Source organism: Cheilinus undulatus, linkage group 20 (genome assembly GCF_018320785.1).
Source record: "Cheilinus undulatus linkage group 20, ASM1832078v1, whole genome shotgun sequence".
Lineage (NCBI taxonomy): Eukaryota > Metazoa > Chordata > Actinopteri > Labriformes > Labridae > Cheilinus > Cheilinus undulatus.
This window is the reverse complement of record NC_054884.1, coordinates 2616837-2636134: the sequence shown is the minus strand read 5'-3', so window position 1 is coordinate 2636134 and position 19298 is coordinate 2616837. Positions and strand designations below refer to the sequence as shown.

Genomic DNA, 19298 nt, shown 5'->3' with positions numbered 1-19298 from the left:
CTAAATCTAAGAAATAAATTTACTACATGAAAGCTGTACATTTATAAATTCAATTTAAACATTCCTTTAAGGTAAAGGCCTTTAATAGACCATTAATATGTAGAAGATGAATAAATCGAGATAAAAATGTGAATTTTACAAGTTTAAGTAGCAAATTTTCCTACATAAAAGTGGAAAATATGAAGATTAATTAAAAGACAATAAATAATAGCTGTGAAACCAAACTTTCACAAGGTAAACGTTGTGAATTTTACATGATTAAATCAGCAAATTTTTCTTCATAAAAGTTGTACATTTCCAGCTTAAATTACAGTTTTTAAAGTGAAAGTTGTAAAATTTACTAGATTAAAGTTATAATTGTATGAGTTGAAGTTGTACATTTTGAGATTAGAATCTTTTTTTGGATCGAGCTGTTTATTGTACGAGATTAAAGCCACATCATAAAATCAATGGCTCCCCGCCACTTCCACCCACTGTTTCAAAAATCGCCAACTATGGCCTATATTTGGCAAAAATGGAGGGAAAAGCTCCCAACAGCCCCAGCTTCACCAACATTCCATCCTCTGCCTTTGAAATGATGCCATCTGTTAAAGGTGATGTCATCCCTTGCCTTCTGTATGCGATCCAGTCTAGGCCCCACCCTCTTTCACTGTGAAGCCATGTTATTGTAACTCATGTAGAATGTGGTCTGGTAAAACCATGAAGGTCACTGCTGGCCGCTAACTTCCTGTTCAGTGTAATCTAAGCGTTTGTACCTTGACGGGTCTCACCCAGCAGCAGTGGAGCAGCTGTCACTCAGCTGTGGAGCAGAAAGGCATCATGGGAGATGAGAGGTCGACCCTGCTCTGGTCCAGTTTAGTGACAATCTGAAAACATTTGGGACATTTTCCTCTTTTTTAACCCAAACAATGTGGAATGAATTCTGACCATTTAACATGGTTTCAATCTAATTTTACTTGATTTTAACACATAAGCATAAAGATGAGGATTCATGATGAAATAATTAGAACATCATTAAAATCAGATTTCAAGGTGAGGTCAAAGGTCTTTCTCAACAGTTTAGTTTTCCTCATCCTTTTAAGCTTTATCTATTCCAGACTTTCCTAAACTTAAACACACTGTAGCTCAACTATTTTAATGCCCAACAAACCCGGAGACTCAGGGGATTTAACTCCATATAGAATCCAGGGTGAACCAAGGTTATAATGGTGTGGGTTTTTCCATTAGTTTAAATTTTTATTTAGTTTTCATTCTCACTCTCTCGGTTTACTTTTGTTTTTACTGCTGGTTTCTTTGGTTAGTTTAGACCTCCACAGGAAGGCCCGAACCACCTCAACTGGCCCTTTTTCAACTTGAAGGAGCAGCGGCTCTACTTCGAGATCCTTCTAGATGTCCGAGCTCCTCACCCTATCTCTAAGGCTGAGCCCAGACACCCTCCTGAGGAAACTCATTTCAACTGCTTAAACCCGCAATCTCATTCTTTTGGTCATCACCCAGAGTTCATGACCACAGGTGAGTGCTGGGAGGTAGATCGATCGGCTCAGCTCTCTCTTCACCACGACGGTACGGTACAGCGCCTGCAAAACTGCTGATGCTGCATCAATCCGCCGGACGATATCACGGTCCATTTTACCCTCACTTGTGAGCAAGACTGCGAGATACTTGAACTCCTTCACTTGGGGCAGACTGGTTTATTTAGTTTCAGTTGACTAAAATGATTTTCACATTTTATTTCTAGTTCTTTAGTTAACTATAACAACCTTGGTGTGAACGCTTTAGTATCAGAGACATTAACAGTTCCAGGAAAGAGTTTGTAGAAGAATAATTAAAGAATGTCTCATGTTTAGTTTGTTTCAGTCAGGCATCTGCACAGTCACGTTCTTCTCTAACACTCAACTCTGTTAAAGCAGGTTATGACTTAGAAAAACTCTGTTCAACTAACATTTACGTCTCTGAAGAATACTGATGACCAGGAGGGTCAACAAATAATCCAACACCAGCTGAACCACAACACCAGCACACAAAAAAGATGAAAAAGATGAAAAAGATGAAAAAGTCATGAGAGTTAAATCTCTAGGTTTGTTTTTTTTTTTTTAGTTTTGGGACTTTCAAGACATAAACATATAATCAAAGATAATTCCTTAAACCTCGGGTCTAGACTGGTTGGTTGGGACCCCAAAGAGGGCAAAGCTGTCCTCAGTGGGTCCCAGATGAGTGCCTGAAAAAAAGTGGCAAATGTGTATTGTGTGCTTTTATTTTGAAGTGTCTCCATTTATTAGTTACATCACATCTTTTGTCCCTACTCAAGTCCAGCTGCTGTAGTTTTCTATCAAATATCAGGTTATGTTTCAAAGATGTCAGAAATGTAGTTTGAGGATAAGAAGGTGGTGGCTGAGATAGAGGGTTGGTCCAAGAGGCTTTTTTGTAGATCTCCTTACGCCACATCTACCCACAAAATTTCATGGATCTCCGACAAATTCAAAGAAGCGTCTTAAGTTCTTGAACAGCGTGACATCTGCTATCCTTACCATTTACGCTCAACCACATCCTGGTCAAAATTTAACCTGGAATGTGGAGCATGCTCAGACCACTTAGGCTACGTTCACACTGCAGTCAAAAGTGACCTGAATCTGATTTTTCTGCTCACGTGACTCGTGTCTGATTTTTTTCTGACTGTGTGAACAGCGCAAGTCACATTGAATCTGACCTTTTCGCATCAGATTCAGGCCACTTTCATACGTGGTTCTCAATCAGATATGCATCTGATCTTTTGGAAGTTGACTGCAGTGTGAACAGGCGAACAAAAAATCAGATCTGAGAAAAGATCAGAATTGAGCGTTAAGGCCTGCAGTGTGAACGTAGCCTATGTCCATTTTGGATCTGACTGAAGTGCAAACAGCTCATTTGGGAAGTCCTCGAGACTCCCTTCACTTTTATCAATTTTGTTATGTTACTACAGTTGAAAAAAAGAACATTTTTATTCTAGTTAATCTACACTCAGTACCCCTTAATGACAAACTGAAAACAGAATCTAAGAAACTTTTGCAAATTCATTAACTTAAATATCACAGTGACCCCAGAGCCTTTCCAACAACACTGTAAATGTAGCTAAGGCTCCTCCATGTCTCTGGATCTTTGCTGATATGTTTCCACACCTCGTTCGGAGTCCACCTGTGCTAAATCAAACTGATTGGACATGATTTTAAAGGCCTCACAGCTGATAATGATATCAGAGCAGGAACCAAGCCATGAGGTCAAAGGAGCTGCAGGTAGGATCTGGGGAAGGCTCCAAAAACATTTCTGCTGCTCTGAGGGTTTCCAAGAGCACAGTGGCCTACAGAAATCTCACTTGGAAGAAGTGCTGGACACCATCGGGATAGAAGGGCCTTAATAAGAGAGGAGACCAGGAACCTGATGAACTCCGACTGAGCTCCAGAGATCCTGTGTAGAGATGGGACAAAGTTCCAGAAGGACAACCATCACTGCAGCCCTCCAATGATCTGGGTTTTATGGCAGAGCGGATAGATGAAGACTCTCCTCAGTGGGAAACACGTGAAAGCCTGACTGGAGTTTGTGAAAAAGCCCCTGAAGGACTGTGAGACTGAACTATTTGGCCTCAGTTCTAAACGTTTTGTCAGGAGGAAACCAGGCACCACTCATCACATGCCCAATACAATCCCAACAGTGAAGCATGGTGGCAGCATCATGCTGTGGGGGGGTTTCTCAGCAGCAGGGACCGGGACTAGTAAGGGTTGAGGGAAAGCTGACTGGAGCATAATACAGAGATATCCTCAATGAAAACCTGTTCCACAGCGCTCTGGACCGAAGGTTCACCTGATCTAAACCCTATCAAAATCTCCAAATGTCTGTTTACCGTTTTTTATAAACTTACAAAAATGTCTTCAGTTTTCTCTTTGTCATGGTAGAGCCCTGAGAGAAAATACATCTAAAAAATAACTGTAAAATTAGGTTGAAACTTAAGAAAATGAATACTTCCTGAATATACTGTAAATTTTGAAGATCAAGGGTCAAGGTCATTAGGCAGACAACAACCCACCGCTGCATTTTTTGCTTTTATTTGAAGCTTTGTGGAGGCATATAACCATCAGGTGGTGGTTCTCATAAATGTCACTTAAAAAAACTTATCATTAGAATTTAAAAAGACCGTGACGAGACAAAAAGGGTGCAAAAATATTTATTGCTAATAAACTTGTAGTCAGTTGGTGTATATTTGCTTTATATTTACAATAATAGAGTACAGAGGAATGGGAATGTGAAAGAAAAAAATCCCAACCATTTCAATAAATACAAAGGGACTGCCACTGAACAAACTACGAACAAAACCCGCTCCAACGCTCCTCTACGGCTTCACCCACGACTGCAGCGAGAAAAAAACACACTCTATATAAACTTTCATATATATAAAATTAAATTATAATCAGTGAACGCGTCCATGCCGCTCTCTGATGGGAGAACGTTCTGGATGTTAGTGTTGGAGAGAAGTGATGGACAGACACGGCGGTTTGTTTCTGACGGGCTCATAGCTCTCCCGTCCCGTCCTGTGAAGGCCGCCGCCATCGCTCCCGTGGTGTCAGTATGAAGTTTAATCGTCACATTCCTGCCTTTGGCTAGCAACAGTCTAGAGTTAAAACAGTAGCTTACACAGTTTAGTGTTTAAAATCAGAGTATTTACAGTAAGACATGGCAGCAAAAACAGACAAATGTCACAGTTAACTGAAGTGCATGGAATGCAAACATCTAGACATGAAATTCAAACTTCATACCGAGTTTTTCATAACATACGCGGCGTGTTTGTGACCAGTGTGTAGTGTTTCTAATGAGCTAAAATGCGGCATGCAGGCAGACGTGAAGCGTCGCTGTCAGAACTCCTTAGTGTCTTTGTTGTCAAACAGATGGAGTCTCTGCTCGGCTGTCAGACCCTCCTTCAGGCTCTGTGGACAGAGAGAAAACACGTTAATAATCATGATAATCACAGGTTCCTTCCTGTGCAGATGTTCCTGATGTTTCTGTGTCTGTAAATCTGTTCTCACTGTGAAAACACGGCGCCCTCACCACCACAGACGGCTGATTAAACCCTCCAACACCGTGAGCAGTGGAGCCCCAAACAGACTAGAGGCAGACAGAAGGACCCAGTGAGGCAGAAACATCACTAAATACTAGTACCATATCCTGATGTGTAAAACGCTGTAGTATATATGCCAAGCCTGTTAGTGGCGCTGTAACGCTGGCACAGAAGTGCACCAAAAAGACAACATGGCTGGACCTACGCATGCAGCTTAAGTGGGCTATGCTACGTATGATGTAATCGTTTCAGGAAAGATGTGGTTGGCTGTCAGTAAGAGTTTACAGATTTGTTCACTCTGGGACCCTGTTCCAAAAAAGTCACGTTTATGGCCTCCCAAAACGCCTTTTCCGTGTGGATGAAACGCCGATACAACAAAAAACTTTTGTGTATATTCCTGAATTAATCTCCGTGACGGGGCCTGAGTTTGGATGTCACAGAGGAAGTCTGCAGGTCAGGATGGAAAGAAAACCCTTATGGACCAGGAGACAAGGATGTCTCCTACATCCACAGCTTCACCAACATTCCATCCTCTGTCTCTGGGAAGCTGTCGTCCTTTAAAGATGATAAATCATCCAATCCTCTGCCTTTAAAGATAGTGTCATCCTTTGAAATTATCAAATCATTCCATCCTCTGTCGTTGGGAAGCTGTCATCCTTTAAAGACGATAAATCATCCAATCCTCTGCCTTTAAAGATGGTGTCATCCTTTAAAGTTAACAAATCATTCCATCCTCTGTCGTTGGGAAGGTGTCATCCTTTAAAGAAGATAAATCATTCCAACCTCTGCCTTTAAGATGATGCCATCCTTTAAAAACTATAAACCATTCCATCCTCTGTCGTTGAAGATGGTGTCATCCTTTAAAAACTATAAACCATTCCATCCTCTGTCGTTGAAGATGGTGTCATCCTTTAAAAACTATAAACCATTCCATCCTCTGTCGTTGAAGATGCTGTCATCCTTTAAAAACTATAAACCATTCCATCCTCTGTCATTGAAGATGGTGTCATCCTTTAAAAACTATAAACCATTCCATCCTCTGTCGTTGAAGATGCTGTCATCCTTTAAAAACTATAAACCATTCCATCCTCTGTCATTGAAGATGGTGTCATCCTTTAAAAACTATAAACCATTCCATCCTCTGTCATTGAAGATGGTGTCATCCTTTAAAAACTATAAACCATTCCATCCTCTGTCGTTGAAGATGGTGTCATCCTTTAAAAACTATAAACCATTCCATCCTCTGTCGTTGAAGATGGTGTCATCCTTTAAAAACTATAAACCATTCCATCCTCTGTCGTTGAAGATGCTGTCATCCTTTAAAAACTATAAACCATTCCATCCTCTGTCATTGAAGATGGTGTCATCCTTTAAAAACTATAAACCATTCCATCCTCTGTCGTTGAAGATGGTGTCATCCTTTAAAAACTATAAACCATTCCATCCTCTGTCGTTGAAGATGGTGTCATCCTTTAAAAACTATAAACCATTCCATCCTCTGTCGTTGAAGATGGTGTCATCCTTTAAAAACTATAAACCATTCCATCCTCTGTCATTGAAGATGGTGTCATCCTTTAAAAACTATAAACCATTCCATCCTCTGTCGTTGAAGATGGTGTCATCCTTTAAAAACTATAAACCATTCCATCCTCTGTCATTGAAGATGGTGTCATCCTTTAAAAACTATAAACCATTCCATCCTCTGTCGTTGAAGATGGTGTCATCCTTTAAAAACTATAAACCATTCCATCCTCTGTCGTTGAAGATGCTTTCATCCTTTAAAAACTATAAACCATTCCATCCTCTGTCGTTGAAGATGCTGTCATCCTTTAAAAACTATAAACCATTCCATCCTCTGTCGTTGAAGATGGTGTCATCCTTTAAAAACTATAAACCATTCCATCCCCTGTCGTTGAAGATGGTGTCATCCTTTAAAAACTATAAACCATTCCATCCTCTGTCGTTGAAGATGGTGTCATCCTTTAAAAACTATAAACCATTCCATCCCCTGTCGTTGAAGATGGTGTCATCCTTTAAAAACTATAAACCATTCCATCCTCTGTCGTTGAAGATGGTGTCATCCTTTAAAAACTATAAACCATTCCATCCTCTGTTGTTGAAGATGGTGTCATCCTTAAAAGATCATAAACCATTCCATCCTTCCCTTTTGCATACTGGCCAGTCTAGACCCCAGTAGTCTTCCCAGTCTAACCAGTACCCCTCAAGGTTTATTAACTTAATAATATACCAGTGTGTACTTTGAAAGCAGGTTCATGATAATTCAGCCTCTTAGCTTGTGTCTAATTGGCCCCCATTCATTCTCATCAGCAGCAGCTTCACTGTAAATTTAATATACTAGCAAATTAAAGCGTTTCTAGTCCTTATTGTCTCATCAGATCTCTTCTACTGCCTCCCATTTCTTTTCAGGGCTCCACTGTAAAAATAAAGATGTTTAATGTGAAATGACCAACTGAGGATTAACTCTTTAAACTCCAGGATGTCTCAGTCACCCGTCATTCATCCTCATTCATCATCACCCTGCAGATCGTTGGACGATAATGAGTGACTTAAAAAGATGGACGACGGCGGGAGGAGGAACTCTGGTCAGTTTACCTAAAGGAGGAGGGGGGTTGGGGTCTACAGGTCGTCCCAGGGCATGTCCCGAGTAACAGACTGAGGACAGAAAGACACCAACAACACGCGTGTCTGTTAAACATCATCACATGTGACAGTCGGCGGTGATGGATGTAAAAACACACCGACGCTGACAGTGATGATGCAACAACCAGCATGCTGCATGTAAGTCTGCAGGAGACCAGCAGGGGGCAGCAGAGCCCACTTGCTCTGTCTGTGGTGATGGGAGATATGTGTAGCTTGGCAGCAACGGTCAGACTCACCTTTGACCTCAGGGTTCTCTCTGAGCGTTTGGCTGCAGCGGCCGCCATCTTTAGGATGTCGGGGTTACTCTTAGACTTCATGATGTCTGTGAGGAGGAGAAGGGCAGAGTTAGACACCACCAGAGACGAGAATCAGAGCGTCTGACTGTAGAGTCTCTCTAACATCACTGATCAAACTCAGCAGGTTTCACTCTGAAACTACAGAAAGGCTCCACATCTCTATGAAGGCACTAAGAAAAGGCTTGTTTCTACCAAAGTCTGCTTATTCCAGCTGGTCATCTTTAAGCGTTTAGGCAGGATTTTTCCAGCTGAGATAATTTTACTGCATCCAGCTGACACAAACACAATCTACTGGGATTAATAAACACCAAAACAAAATTGAAAAGATTTTCCTTTAGATAATGAACCCATCGAGGACTAAGCTGCAGACCTGTGGGACAGTGAAGGAGTAGATATTACATGTGAAGGATAATGGTCCTGTGAGACTGGATTTATGTCAGCTACAGCTCCCTGCTGTCACAGTCCTGTCTTTCTTCATCTCTTAAACCTCCCTACAAGCGACTGGATTTATTTGAGAATCCAGAATAAAAGCATTCAAGGCTTTTACTTTGAAAAGCACTGACCAGAAGTGTGACCGTTCTGTGTTTATCGTCCCTCTCATGCGAATATCCACATCTACAAAACAAGGTAAATGTGTCTTCCTCCTGATCGTCCTCCTGTCTGTTTAGCCTGAGAACAGCGCCCTCTAGTGCTCTCTTGTGTTTCGTACCGTATCCTCCTCGTTCCACCTCCTCCAGCGTTGGCTCTCCAAGCGCCTCGTGGGCGAGCTGCAGCTGGTCTTTGAGCCGGCCCAGGTCTCGCTCTGCTTTGGCCTTGACGATGCTCAGCTCGGTGTAGATGTCCTTGTATTTATCTGTGGCGTACTTCTTATCCTGGAAACATGAAGTTTATCACGTCAGACACAGAGGACAGGAGATTTTACTCTGCCAGGAGGATAAATGATCAGAGACATACTCTTTGGGCAGCCTGGAGCTCGTCTTTTAGGGAGTTTATTTCCTGTTTCAGGTACTGAACCTCAGACTCCTTCACACGCAGCATCACCTGGAGGACAGGAGGAAAACATGACATTAAAAAACAGGGGAAAGAAGATTTACACCTACTTTAACTGAATCTGCTGATAGTTTCCCCATCATATTTTCAGCTCACTGATGAATTCAACAGGTAGGTGAATTATATGAATTAACATATGAATGAACAGATTTACACCTGACTCATAAAAAAACAGAACAAAAGAGACTGTCAGCACTGCTGGTGTTACCATGTAACTTGTTACCATGTTATCTGATGTCCAGTAGGATTCTTTCTTTCTTTGGTTAGTGTTGTGTATCTTAGAGTCACTATTTCACACATTTACTGGTCACGTTGTAATGTTAAGTGCAATTAAAGACAAAATCTTTACACCAGTGTTACTCAACCCTGCTCAACCAAAGAGCCAATGTTGAAAAATACTATTGCAAGAGCCACAATCTAAGTGGTGAAAAGTGGGTGAAAAGGGCAATAAAAATAAGTTGAAGCTGGCAAATTAGGTGAAAAACCTGCAAAAAAAGTGGCCAAAGTGGGTGAACAGGGGTAAAAAAGGCAGAAAATGGCAGAGACTGGGTGAAAAGTGAAAAAAAGTGGAGAAAAAAGTGGCAGAAATGGGTGAAATGTGACAAAAACAGAAATGGCTTACAGGTGGCAATAATGGTTAAAAAAAAAAAAAAAAAAAAAAAAGCTGAAAAAATGTGCAAAAAAAAAAAGAGTGGAAAGTGACTAGAATTGGCAAAAAGCAGCAAAAAGGTGGGGGGAATTGGGAAAAGTGACTAAAATTGGCAAAAAGTTGGGGGGACATGAGTGAAAAATCACCAAAATTGGCAAAAAGCAGCAAAAAGGTGGGGGGAAATGAGTGAAAAGTAACTAGGTCAAAGTTCCTTCAAATTTAGACATAAAAGAGCCACACGCTGAGTATCACTGCTTTATACTGATCTTAAATCTACAGATCATAGCTGGATCATGGCAGAGGTCCTAACAGCACACTAGAGTCAGATACGGTTTTATATGGAGCAGTTTCAGACATTTATTTATTGATTTACTTCTCTTCCTGTTCATTTCTGTTTGTCTCTTTAAATAGTTTGACATCTGGGGCTTTTATTTTGAAGGCCAGAAGAACTGCAGTGCCTTGTACTGAAGATACAGATCAGTGGATCCCAACCTTTTTCCTGGGGCAAAGTGATTATAGTTAGCTAAAACTAACTGAATAACTAAAACTAAAATACGATAATCTTCTTAGTTGACTGAAACTAAATAAAAACTAAGCATTGCCAAAAAAACAAAAACTAACTAAAACTGCACAGTGCACTTATAAAACAAACTAAAATAAAATACAAATAGAGACAAAACATCCTTAGTTTTAGTTTTTGACTCAACCATCAAGACTGGCAGCTACACCCAAGTCGGGGACCTGAAAAATGGCCTGATTTGATTGGATAAGACTTAACACGGTAGTTTTACTTCTGGAGTTGTATTCAAACATCATCTGTAAATAAATAAAATGTGAACAAGTGAAGAGTAGCATGTTGGAATATGTTTTCAAATGTATGATGTTCACTCAGCCCTACCCAGTATCCAAAAAAACTTCCCTAACATCAAAACGAATAAAAACTAAACTATAACGAAGCATTTTTGCAAAATAAAAACTAAACTAATAAACCAGCAGTCAAAACTAATAAAAACTAAACTAAAATTAAACACAGAAAGTGAAAACGAAATAAAAATAAAAACTATAAAAAACTATAAACTATAAAAGGTAAGAAGATGGATCCCCAAAGGGGAAATGCTGGACCCCCAACGACCCACGGGAATTAAAAAGTAGTCGATTACTGTCAAAAATCAACATAAATTGGAATTGTTTCATAGACAAAACCCAAAGAAAATATGTCTACATTTTTATTAATTAACATATACCAATCTAATCTTGACAACCTCAGAGCAGACAAAGCCTCACAGCCCCCCTGAGTTCTCTGGTGACCCCAATAGGGGGTCCCAGACCCCAGGTTGGGAACCAGTTATCTAGATAAAATAAAAGCAGCATTATCTCCTTCATCTAAAACAAGTAAATCTCTTGTTCTCTCCTGAAGCTGACCTCTAACTCGTAGAGCTCTTTCCCCTGTATCATGGTGTTTGTGTCTCCCGCTCCGTCCTCAGACGTCATCGATCTCATCTTTGTGATTTCTGCCGCCAGACGGTTGTTCAGCTCCTAAAACATGAAGATCAGAACACTTTAACACCTGAGTTTTAATGAACGTGGTTGTGTGTTGTAACAGGAGTGTATTAATAAGCATACCTGGTTGTGTAGTGTAACAGGTGTGTATTTATGAGCATACCTGGTTGTATATTTTAACAGGTGTGTATTTATGAATGTACCTGGTTGTGTATTGTAACAGGTGTGTATTCATGAGCATACCTGGTTGTGTGCGTTGAGCTCCTGGTTCTCTCTCTGACACTGCCTGAGGGCCTGACGCTCTGCCTCCAGGGCCTGAGCCAGGTGAGCATTTTCCAGACATTTCTGTGAGTACTGCTCTGATAAAACCTCGATCTCCCGCTGGAACGAACACAACTCCTCCCTGAGACGCACAGAAATAACAGTCGGAGAAAATACACAAGAACACAATGAATTTGTTTGAATCAGGGAAGCATGATACTGGATTTTTGCTGTCTATCTCTCAGGGTGATTGATTACCCCCCCCCCCCCAGCCAGTCTGCTCTAACGTCCCATCTCTGTAACGTCTCTGGTTCTTCCTCTACAGCTGAGAGAGTAGAGATCACTTTATCTCTCTTCTGTGATGTTCTTAGTCAAGATAAAGCGTCACCATTATCACACCGTGAAAGCGAGATGAGTGAGCTGAAAGAGAGAGTAAACACAACACCTTTATCCTCCTCTGGAACCAAATACAAACCAGAGCATCAGGCATGGAGAAAAACCAGAGAGATCTTACTGGCTCTCATAAAGCAACTCCTCGTCCCTCGTTCTCTCTGACAGTTTATTAAGAGTCTGTCTGATTTACTGTCTCCACCTGTTCAGGTGTCACAGAGTTCAACATACATTGACTCTGCTGCAGATGGAGAAAAGAGAATGACTCGACACGTCTCATCATGTTCTCAGAGACAGCTGCAGAATCTGAACCTTTAACTCTTTAAATAACACGTTTGATTGGAGAACATTAAAAGTTCTCATTAAGTTCTGCAGCATGACGGCAGTCCTGAGAGCTGATATTTAAACACCGATATGATTCTATCAAAATCAAACCACATAAAATACAGAAATAAATGATCAAGTCCTGGACATTAAATCCTGGGCAGTATGAAGGTCATTCTGGTATCAGCTGATAACGCCTCACTGACAGACACTAGTCCATCTGTGTAGATATTCCTGCTGTTTAAACTTGCCAGCTGCACTGGCAGTCTTATACCTGCAGCATGAAATTGCATTTTTCTACCACTAGGGGGGCTCAGTGAGCTCATGTGCTCATGTAGGTAACAGAAAACTCCTCTCCAGCCAGATGTGGGATGGACTGATGAGAATAGTTCAATGATTATCTGTTTTATTTATAGAAAGCTTTTCTAGTTCTTTTCTATCATACCTCACCAATATCATCATCCCTTCTAAACATGAGAACGCCGGCTCTGACACAGCAGCCTTGTGTTTCTTAAGCCCAAATATAAAAGTCCTCCCTGTTCTTATAGAACCTGAAGAATCAAACTCACTCGTGCTGCCTGCGGATCTCCTCTATATCTGCGTTTTCAGCGTTGCTGTTGGCCTTTCGGGCTTTGTCCAGCTCCTTCTCCAGCTCGCTGCGATGGGCGTTTTTCATTGCTTCAATCGCTAGAGACACAAACAGAACAGTTTTAATATTCAGAGCAGGAGATATTCTTCTTCATAAACCACATTATTATTACTATTAATAAAACACCAGCAGGATTATACATTCTTGGGGAAAATGATCGAGCAGCGGAGACTGGACTTGAGATCTGATCAGAACAAACTTCAGTAAAAGCTGCTCGCTGCACTGACAGATTTATTTGCACAGGACGTGTCGCCCTGTTTTTTATTTCTACATATTAACAGTTATCTAATGAAGGAATTTCTGGACGTAAGTAATTATTTAGCACTGGTATTTATTAAGTAAAGACCGTTTAGCCATCTGTATGTCACATGTAAAAGGTCTAAACACGCCTCAGCCAATAATCCTCAACATACAGTATCTATCCAATCATTAAACTGTCTACAGCAGGGGTGTCAAACTCAAGGCCCGGGGGCCAAATCCGGCCCGTGGTGCAGTTATACCCGGCCCACTAGATCATATTATATTTTTATTAGAACTGTCCCACCAGTATGAGGTCTGCAGATTTCCTCCAGAGTAAAAATGTAAACTTAACCTTGATGATTTATAACATCCTTGCTGAGACATAAAAATTAGAAAAAGTAAACAGTAAAAATAATTTGATTAAAAAGTCAGGAACGTGGGAAAGAAATGAGTGTTTTCTTAATATTTTCAATTTTGCATCTCTCAGTTAAGACCTAAAGTTACGGTTTTGACCATTTACTTTATATTTTAACCTTTACATCTCATTACTTTGAAATTTATCTAATATTTTTACCTTTTAGAGTCATAATTTTACATTTTAAATCCTATTTTGACCTTTAAAAATCATGATTTTGACTTTTCAAACTCATAGATTTGAAATTTAATCTCCTATTTTGACATTTTAAACTCACGATTTCGATGTTTATCTCATATTACAACTGATAAATATCATGATTTTCAAATTTTCCACAGTTTTGATGACAATTTTAACGCTTAACTTTCACTTTATCTCATTTTTCACCTTTGAAACTCATGATTTTGAATTTTATTTAATATTTTGACCTTAAAAACTCATTATTTTGACTTTTAGCTCATATTTTGACTGTTAAAAATCATGGTTTCAGTATTCTACCTCTTATTTACCTTTAAAAAACATTATTTTGACTTTAAATGTCATGTTTTTACCTTTAAAATGTATCAGTTTGACTTTTTTTCTCAGCTTTTGAGTTTTTAACTCATCATGTTGATGTTTTAATCTCCAAATCATTTAGGTTGACAGTCAATGGTTAAATATTGATCCTATTAGGCCCTCAGGTTACACCCAAATTCAGAATGCTGCCCCTGCTGTGATTGAGTTTGACACCCCTGGTCTACAGAATGCAGCAGATACTTTATTAATCAGAACCAGACATCTATCCCTCCCTCATCCCCATACAGATCAGGATTATGTATAAGACCCTTTTAATTATATAGAGAGCATCACATGGCCTCTACAGAACTCTTCACCCCCTCGCTCCACGCCTCGCCTCTCCCATCGTGTGATCTTTTCTATCACTGCTCAAACCAAAAATCTAAAGGTGATAAGATGTCAAATCTGCTGAATCTTTGAGATATTAAAGAAGCTTCTGGAAACTCCCTTTAACCCCATATCCCTGTCTTGAATGTAGAGCTGATATTTGTTTTGCTTACATGCCTCTTTGGTAGAATCTTTTGTGTATTTCTTATATGTGTGCAGGCGTCTTTGTTCATTAGCAGTATTGTAAATAAAGTTTTTCTTCACTACAAACATATTATTCCCTGGATTTTTAAGTGCACAAAACCAGAAAAAAGTAATATTTTCACTGCAGTACCCGCGATGGTAGCAGCAGTCTCCTCTGCCAGCAGCCTCTCCTTCTCCTCCTGCAGGTTCTCCAGCTCTCTCTGGTGCTTCCTCTGCAGCTCGTCGATCACTTTCTGGTGGGACTCCTCCATCGCCGCGAAGCCTCGCTCACACGTGGCCTATCGGAGAGAAACAAGGAGCACCTGTGAGTTCACGGCTCATCTGGACACGCACCAGAAGGCTCTCCTGAGCTGGGAGAACCTCCTGGACTCGGTGCGGTGAAAGTCAGAGCAATCATAATCAGCAAGCTGCAGCCGGTTAGCCACGAGTGGGTCGAGTCTGTGTGAGTAGGAGAAGGTTAGAGGAGAGAAGGAGACACTGAAGGAAACACTGAAGGAAAGGAAATGATGAGAAGAGATGGGAGTCGTTCACGGAGGATGTTTAGAAAAATGATAGTCCAAACCTTTGAGAGCTGAGAAACAAAGCCAACGTTAATGTGGACACGCCTGCAATTCATTGAGTGTCCACTAGAGGCAGTCTCATGCAGTGAGTCAATCCCAATACAGCCCTGTGGTAAAAAATACAACTACAGCAGAAATGCTTATTTATGGCCTAGTTAAAATCATGTTTCTCTAACTCAGCTGGAGTCTGTGGAGGGAATCCTCCCTCTGTACGAATAAAAAACTTTTTCTGAGTGAATAAAAATTCAAAAATCTTAAACATTCAGCTGATTAAACACTCATCTAAAATTTACCTATAAATGTTTGATTTAAAAAAAGTTTGTTCTGCGATATGTTGTTGAGTGAGATATTACACACTGCTCCTTTGAAGCTGATACTAATACTGGGCTGAAGTTTAACTTCCTATGTATGTGTCATTTGTGTACGCGTTGTAGCTATCATGTATGATATCTATTTATCAATAATCAATAGTGACATCAGATCGGCTCAGACTAACGACTAGAGAACTGAACATGCCCCCCAGCACTGTTAGGACATTTACTTTTAATTCACTGAGACTCATTTATGCTCTATTTTTTAAAAACCCATACGGTGTGAACGACCCTTCCTTTTGTCTGTTTTCTAAATGCTTTAAGACCAAACTTTGTGATACCAACAGTAATAGTCCAGGCAATGTTGAGCAGAATAATTCTGAGAAGAGCAGAACTTTAGTAGAACTGTTCTGAGGGAACAGCTGGGTGGATGGAGTTATGGAGGTCCCTCTCTTTCTCCACCTTTCAGAAAATGTGTGCTGAAACAAGATTTTCCCCTCATGATGTCATGTGGGGAGTTAGCGCCGCCCCCAGTTTTAGTTGGCCCTGGAATAAAGCTCTGCCCTCCTCTCCTGACTCTCCTCTCAGCTGCTAACAGAGAGAAGGATCGTGAGACAACATCCATTTCCTGAGAGGGACGTGGTCAGGGGCGGAGTCACACAGCTCATTAACATTTAAAGCCACAGACACAGAAACAGTTCGTTCTGAGCAGGGCTGAAACAGAGGGGTTTTTAGACATGCAAAAATCCAATGCTGGAGTGTTTATTCAGCGACAAACTTCACAGGCATGTCTTGGGGACCTCTGAGACCAATACAAACTTAAATAGAAGGGGTAAAATATGGGACCTTTAAAACACACCGATCTATTTTGATTTTTAGGATTTTAATGATCACATTCACAAAAAAACTGTCACACAGCCGCCATTCTTTGCTGCTGCAGTGGGTCCTTTGGTTCTTCTTCGCTGCTCTAAAAACGATAGCCCATGCATGACATGTTTTCCAGCAGTGGAGAAGAATAGATTTCTGGTTTATAGCACTAACAGTTAGCATGGCTAAGTGAAGCAAAAAAAAAGCTAAACCAAACGGTATTTGATCTGTGCATAAACTTGTGAACTCGCCGATACCAATACCTGCATTTTAAGCAGTATCGGATGTATTTCTGGTACTGCTATTGGAATCAGAACAACCCTAGCTTTGATGTTAGAGGAGGCGAGGATGCACATGACTGCTGTGTATGCCAGCGCTGGTTACCAGCAAGTACATCCATGATCCCGAACCTCTATTTTTGTTGGTGTGCTATCAAACAGGTTCTGATTTATATTGATTTTTATTATATCTAAGTTTAAAGCTGGGTAATGTTGGTTTATTGTACAGGTTTTACACTGATAATAACAGCTGGAGTGTCAAAGCTGCAGACTGCAAACCAACAGGTGATGTTGCTGGGCCTACTTTCATTCCTTAAAACAGAGCACACGTTGTTTAACAGGGGCCTCAGTCTAATCCTAATCTGCCAAATCAGAGCAGGAATGTGGGGTTAAGCTAATAGGCTAATTCAATCATGAAGAAGTGGAAGTCTGAGTACCTGGGGTTAAATATATCCCAGGTGAGGTCCCGTCAGCACCTCAGTGTGGTACAGAGAGGAGATTAATCCTCTCCAGAACACTTTTAGAGATGTTAATGCTCTGCTTTACAGATAAAGAGAATTGTATCATACAGAGGGGTTGTAATGGAGTAATCGAACGCTCCTTCCTGCTGCCCTTGCTCATTCACTTCCACTGATCTGACACCTCAGTGACGGCCGGTTCTCTCCTTGCTCCGACTCCAGCCAGCGATTTTCACAGGGATCAAACCCCCCGAGAACTCAGACCAAGGACCCCTCCCCCAGAGCAAATGTAAACTTCCTGCTGTGACATCAGAGTGGCAAGGCTTTATTTAGAAACATGCCAGACGTGGGTAAATATAACCCGGGTCATGGCTGGGGCATGGGTGCTGATAGTTTTTAGGCAGCTCAGGTCATGTTTACAGAATTTCAGCTGAAAACAGAAACCTCCTGCTGAGTTTTGACTCTCTGTTTCTACGACTGGTGTCTGAAAGGTCTAAAGAGGACTCAAAGGTGCAAACTTATACAACATCTTTGCCTTATTGCAGACTGGAAATATGCAGTTACTCCAAGAGCGGGGACTTCTCACACATGCTAGCTACAGTTCCATGTGGGATAAGGTGGACTACAACAAAGATGGCGGCCTCCTGAGTTCTGTTTGTGCTGCTCATGACTTCTGCACTCTCTAAACAAGCCCGTGATGTGATACTACCTCGTGACTGTGCATGAGATCACTGAACGATGATCCAAGTCAAGTTAAATTGCTACTGAAAACATTTCCTGATATGGCTGTTTCAAAATAAAGGCACTTGAACAACTTAGTAGCTAGGGACTTCTGTTAATCATTGAATTAGCTTAGTGTTAATGGAGCTTCATAAGCAATGAGTACATGGTGATATTTACAGTATTTACAGCTGCTTTGACCATGCTCAGAGCCTCAGAGTGCTTTTTAAAATGACAGTTTTTAACTTTACCTGGTATTAAAAACGTGGGAGACAACAGACAGAAGAAAAGCTTCAACTGATGTTAAAATTAACGTAAATATCTGGTACCCAGTCTGCTCTCTCTCAATGGCTGTTGTGGATGTTCCATAAGAGGCAGCCTCATCTTGTATCACAAATAAAATCGGGTCTCTGACAGGATCAAATGTATTGAAAGAAAATATTTTGCACCACAATACACCACATTATATCATTCTAACTGTTTGTTTTTAGTCTCAGTTTTACTTAGATCTTACTGCTGGTTTGTTAGTTTTTACCTTGTGAAAATGCTCTGTTTTGGCAGCCTTTATTAGTCCCAGTGCTAGTTTTAGTTTTCTTAGTAATATGGGATACTTGTCAGAGATAAGACCAGCAAAAGCCACTAAAAGTAAACATCGTACTATTTAAATAATAAATTTCAATTTACTTTAAAATCACCATTCGTGTTAAATGTTCTTTAATCTAACCAGACCATTCTACCCCCATCAGGCTTTACTGTTCATATCAGTCAATCTACTGCTGTCAAAGATTGAAACTAAAGAGATTTAGGCTCTAATCTTATTCTAGCTGGCTTTGTCAGCATGTAATTAAGTTTTATTACCCACGCCGATGAAATCTGCAGGGGGTTATGTAAAGGGTTCCCTATCTTTGTTTGTATGTGTACAAGATAACTCGAGAACAGAAAGTCAGACCTTCACCAAACTTTCAGGGGATACTGGGATAGTGACAGGGAAGAATTGATTAGATTTTGGTGATGATCCGCGCACCCATTCGGTTTTTCTCGCACATCAAATTTTGAACACCATAGTAATCAATGGGAGCGTGAGTTCCTCGATGGCGCTGCTTAGGTGTGGGTCTGCCGCCTCTGATGGCCATTCTAGTTTATTTCAAGTTTTTGATATCTATGATGAATTTCAATTTAGATCTGAGGGATACCTGGACAAAGGGCACATCTGTGCTTAAACAAGGTTGAACCTAGTCCGGTCTAGTGCTCCTCTAGTCTACAGCTTGTCCTGTCTAGTACTCCTCTAGTCTGGAGCTTGTCTTGTCTAGTACTCCTCTAGTCTACAGCTTGTCCTGTCTAGTACTCCTCTAGTCTAGAGCTTGTCTTTCCTAGCACTCCTCTAGTCTACAGCTTGTCTTGTCTAGTACTCCTCTAGTCTACAGCTTGTCCTGTCTAGTACTCCTCTAGTCTAGAGCTTGTCTTTCCTAGCACTCCTCTAGTCTACAGCTTGTCTTGTCT

General features: G+C 40.7%; 1 protein-coding gene across 4 annotated transcripts in view; it reads right to left on the bottom strand.

Moving 5' to 3' along the window:
* Positions 1-4179: 4179 nt before the first annotated feature.
* LOC121528066 (myosin phosphatase Rho interacting protein) overlaps positions 4180-19298 on the bottom strand; it is an 85902-nt gene continuing 70783 nt past the window's right edge. For 3 of the 4 annotated variants that reach the window (XM_041815194.1, XM_041815196.1, XM_041815197.1), the window contains 8 exons: positions 14735-14882; positions 12784-12901; positions 11483-11642; positions 11162-11275; positions 8995-9081; positions 8750-8912; positions 7981-8066; positions 4180-4952 (listed from right to left, as the gene is read on the bottom strand). In XM_041815194.1, the coding sequence (XP_041671128.1) occupies positions 4881-4952; positions 7981-8066; positions 8750-8912; positions 8995-9081; positions 11162-11275; positions 11483-11642; positions 12784-12901; positions 14735-14882 (948 nt within the window). In that variant the 3' untranslated portion in view covers positions 4180-4880. Of the gene's footprint in view, positions 4953-7696; positions 7757-7980; positions 8067-8749; positions 8913-8994; positions 9082-11161; positions 11276-11482; positions 11643-12783; positions 12902-14734; positions 14883-19298 lie in introns of all 4 variants that reach the window. The other variant, XM_041815195.1, reaches the window with a different exon arrangement.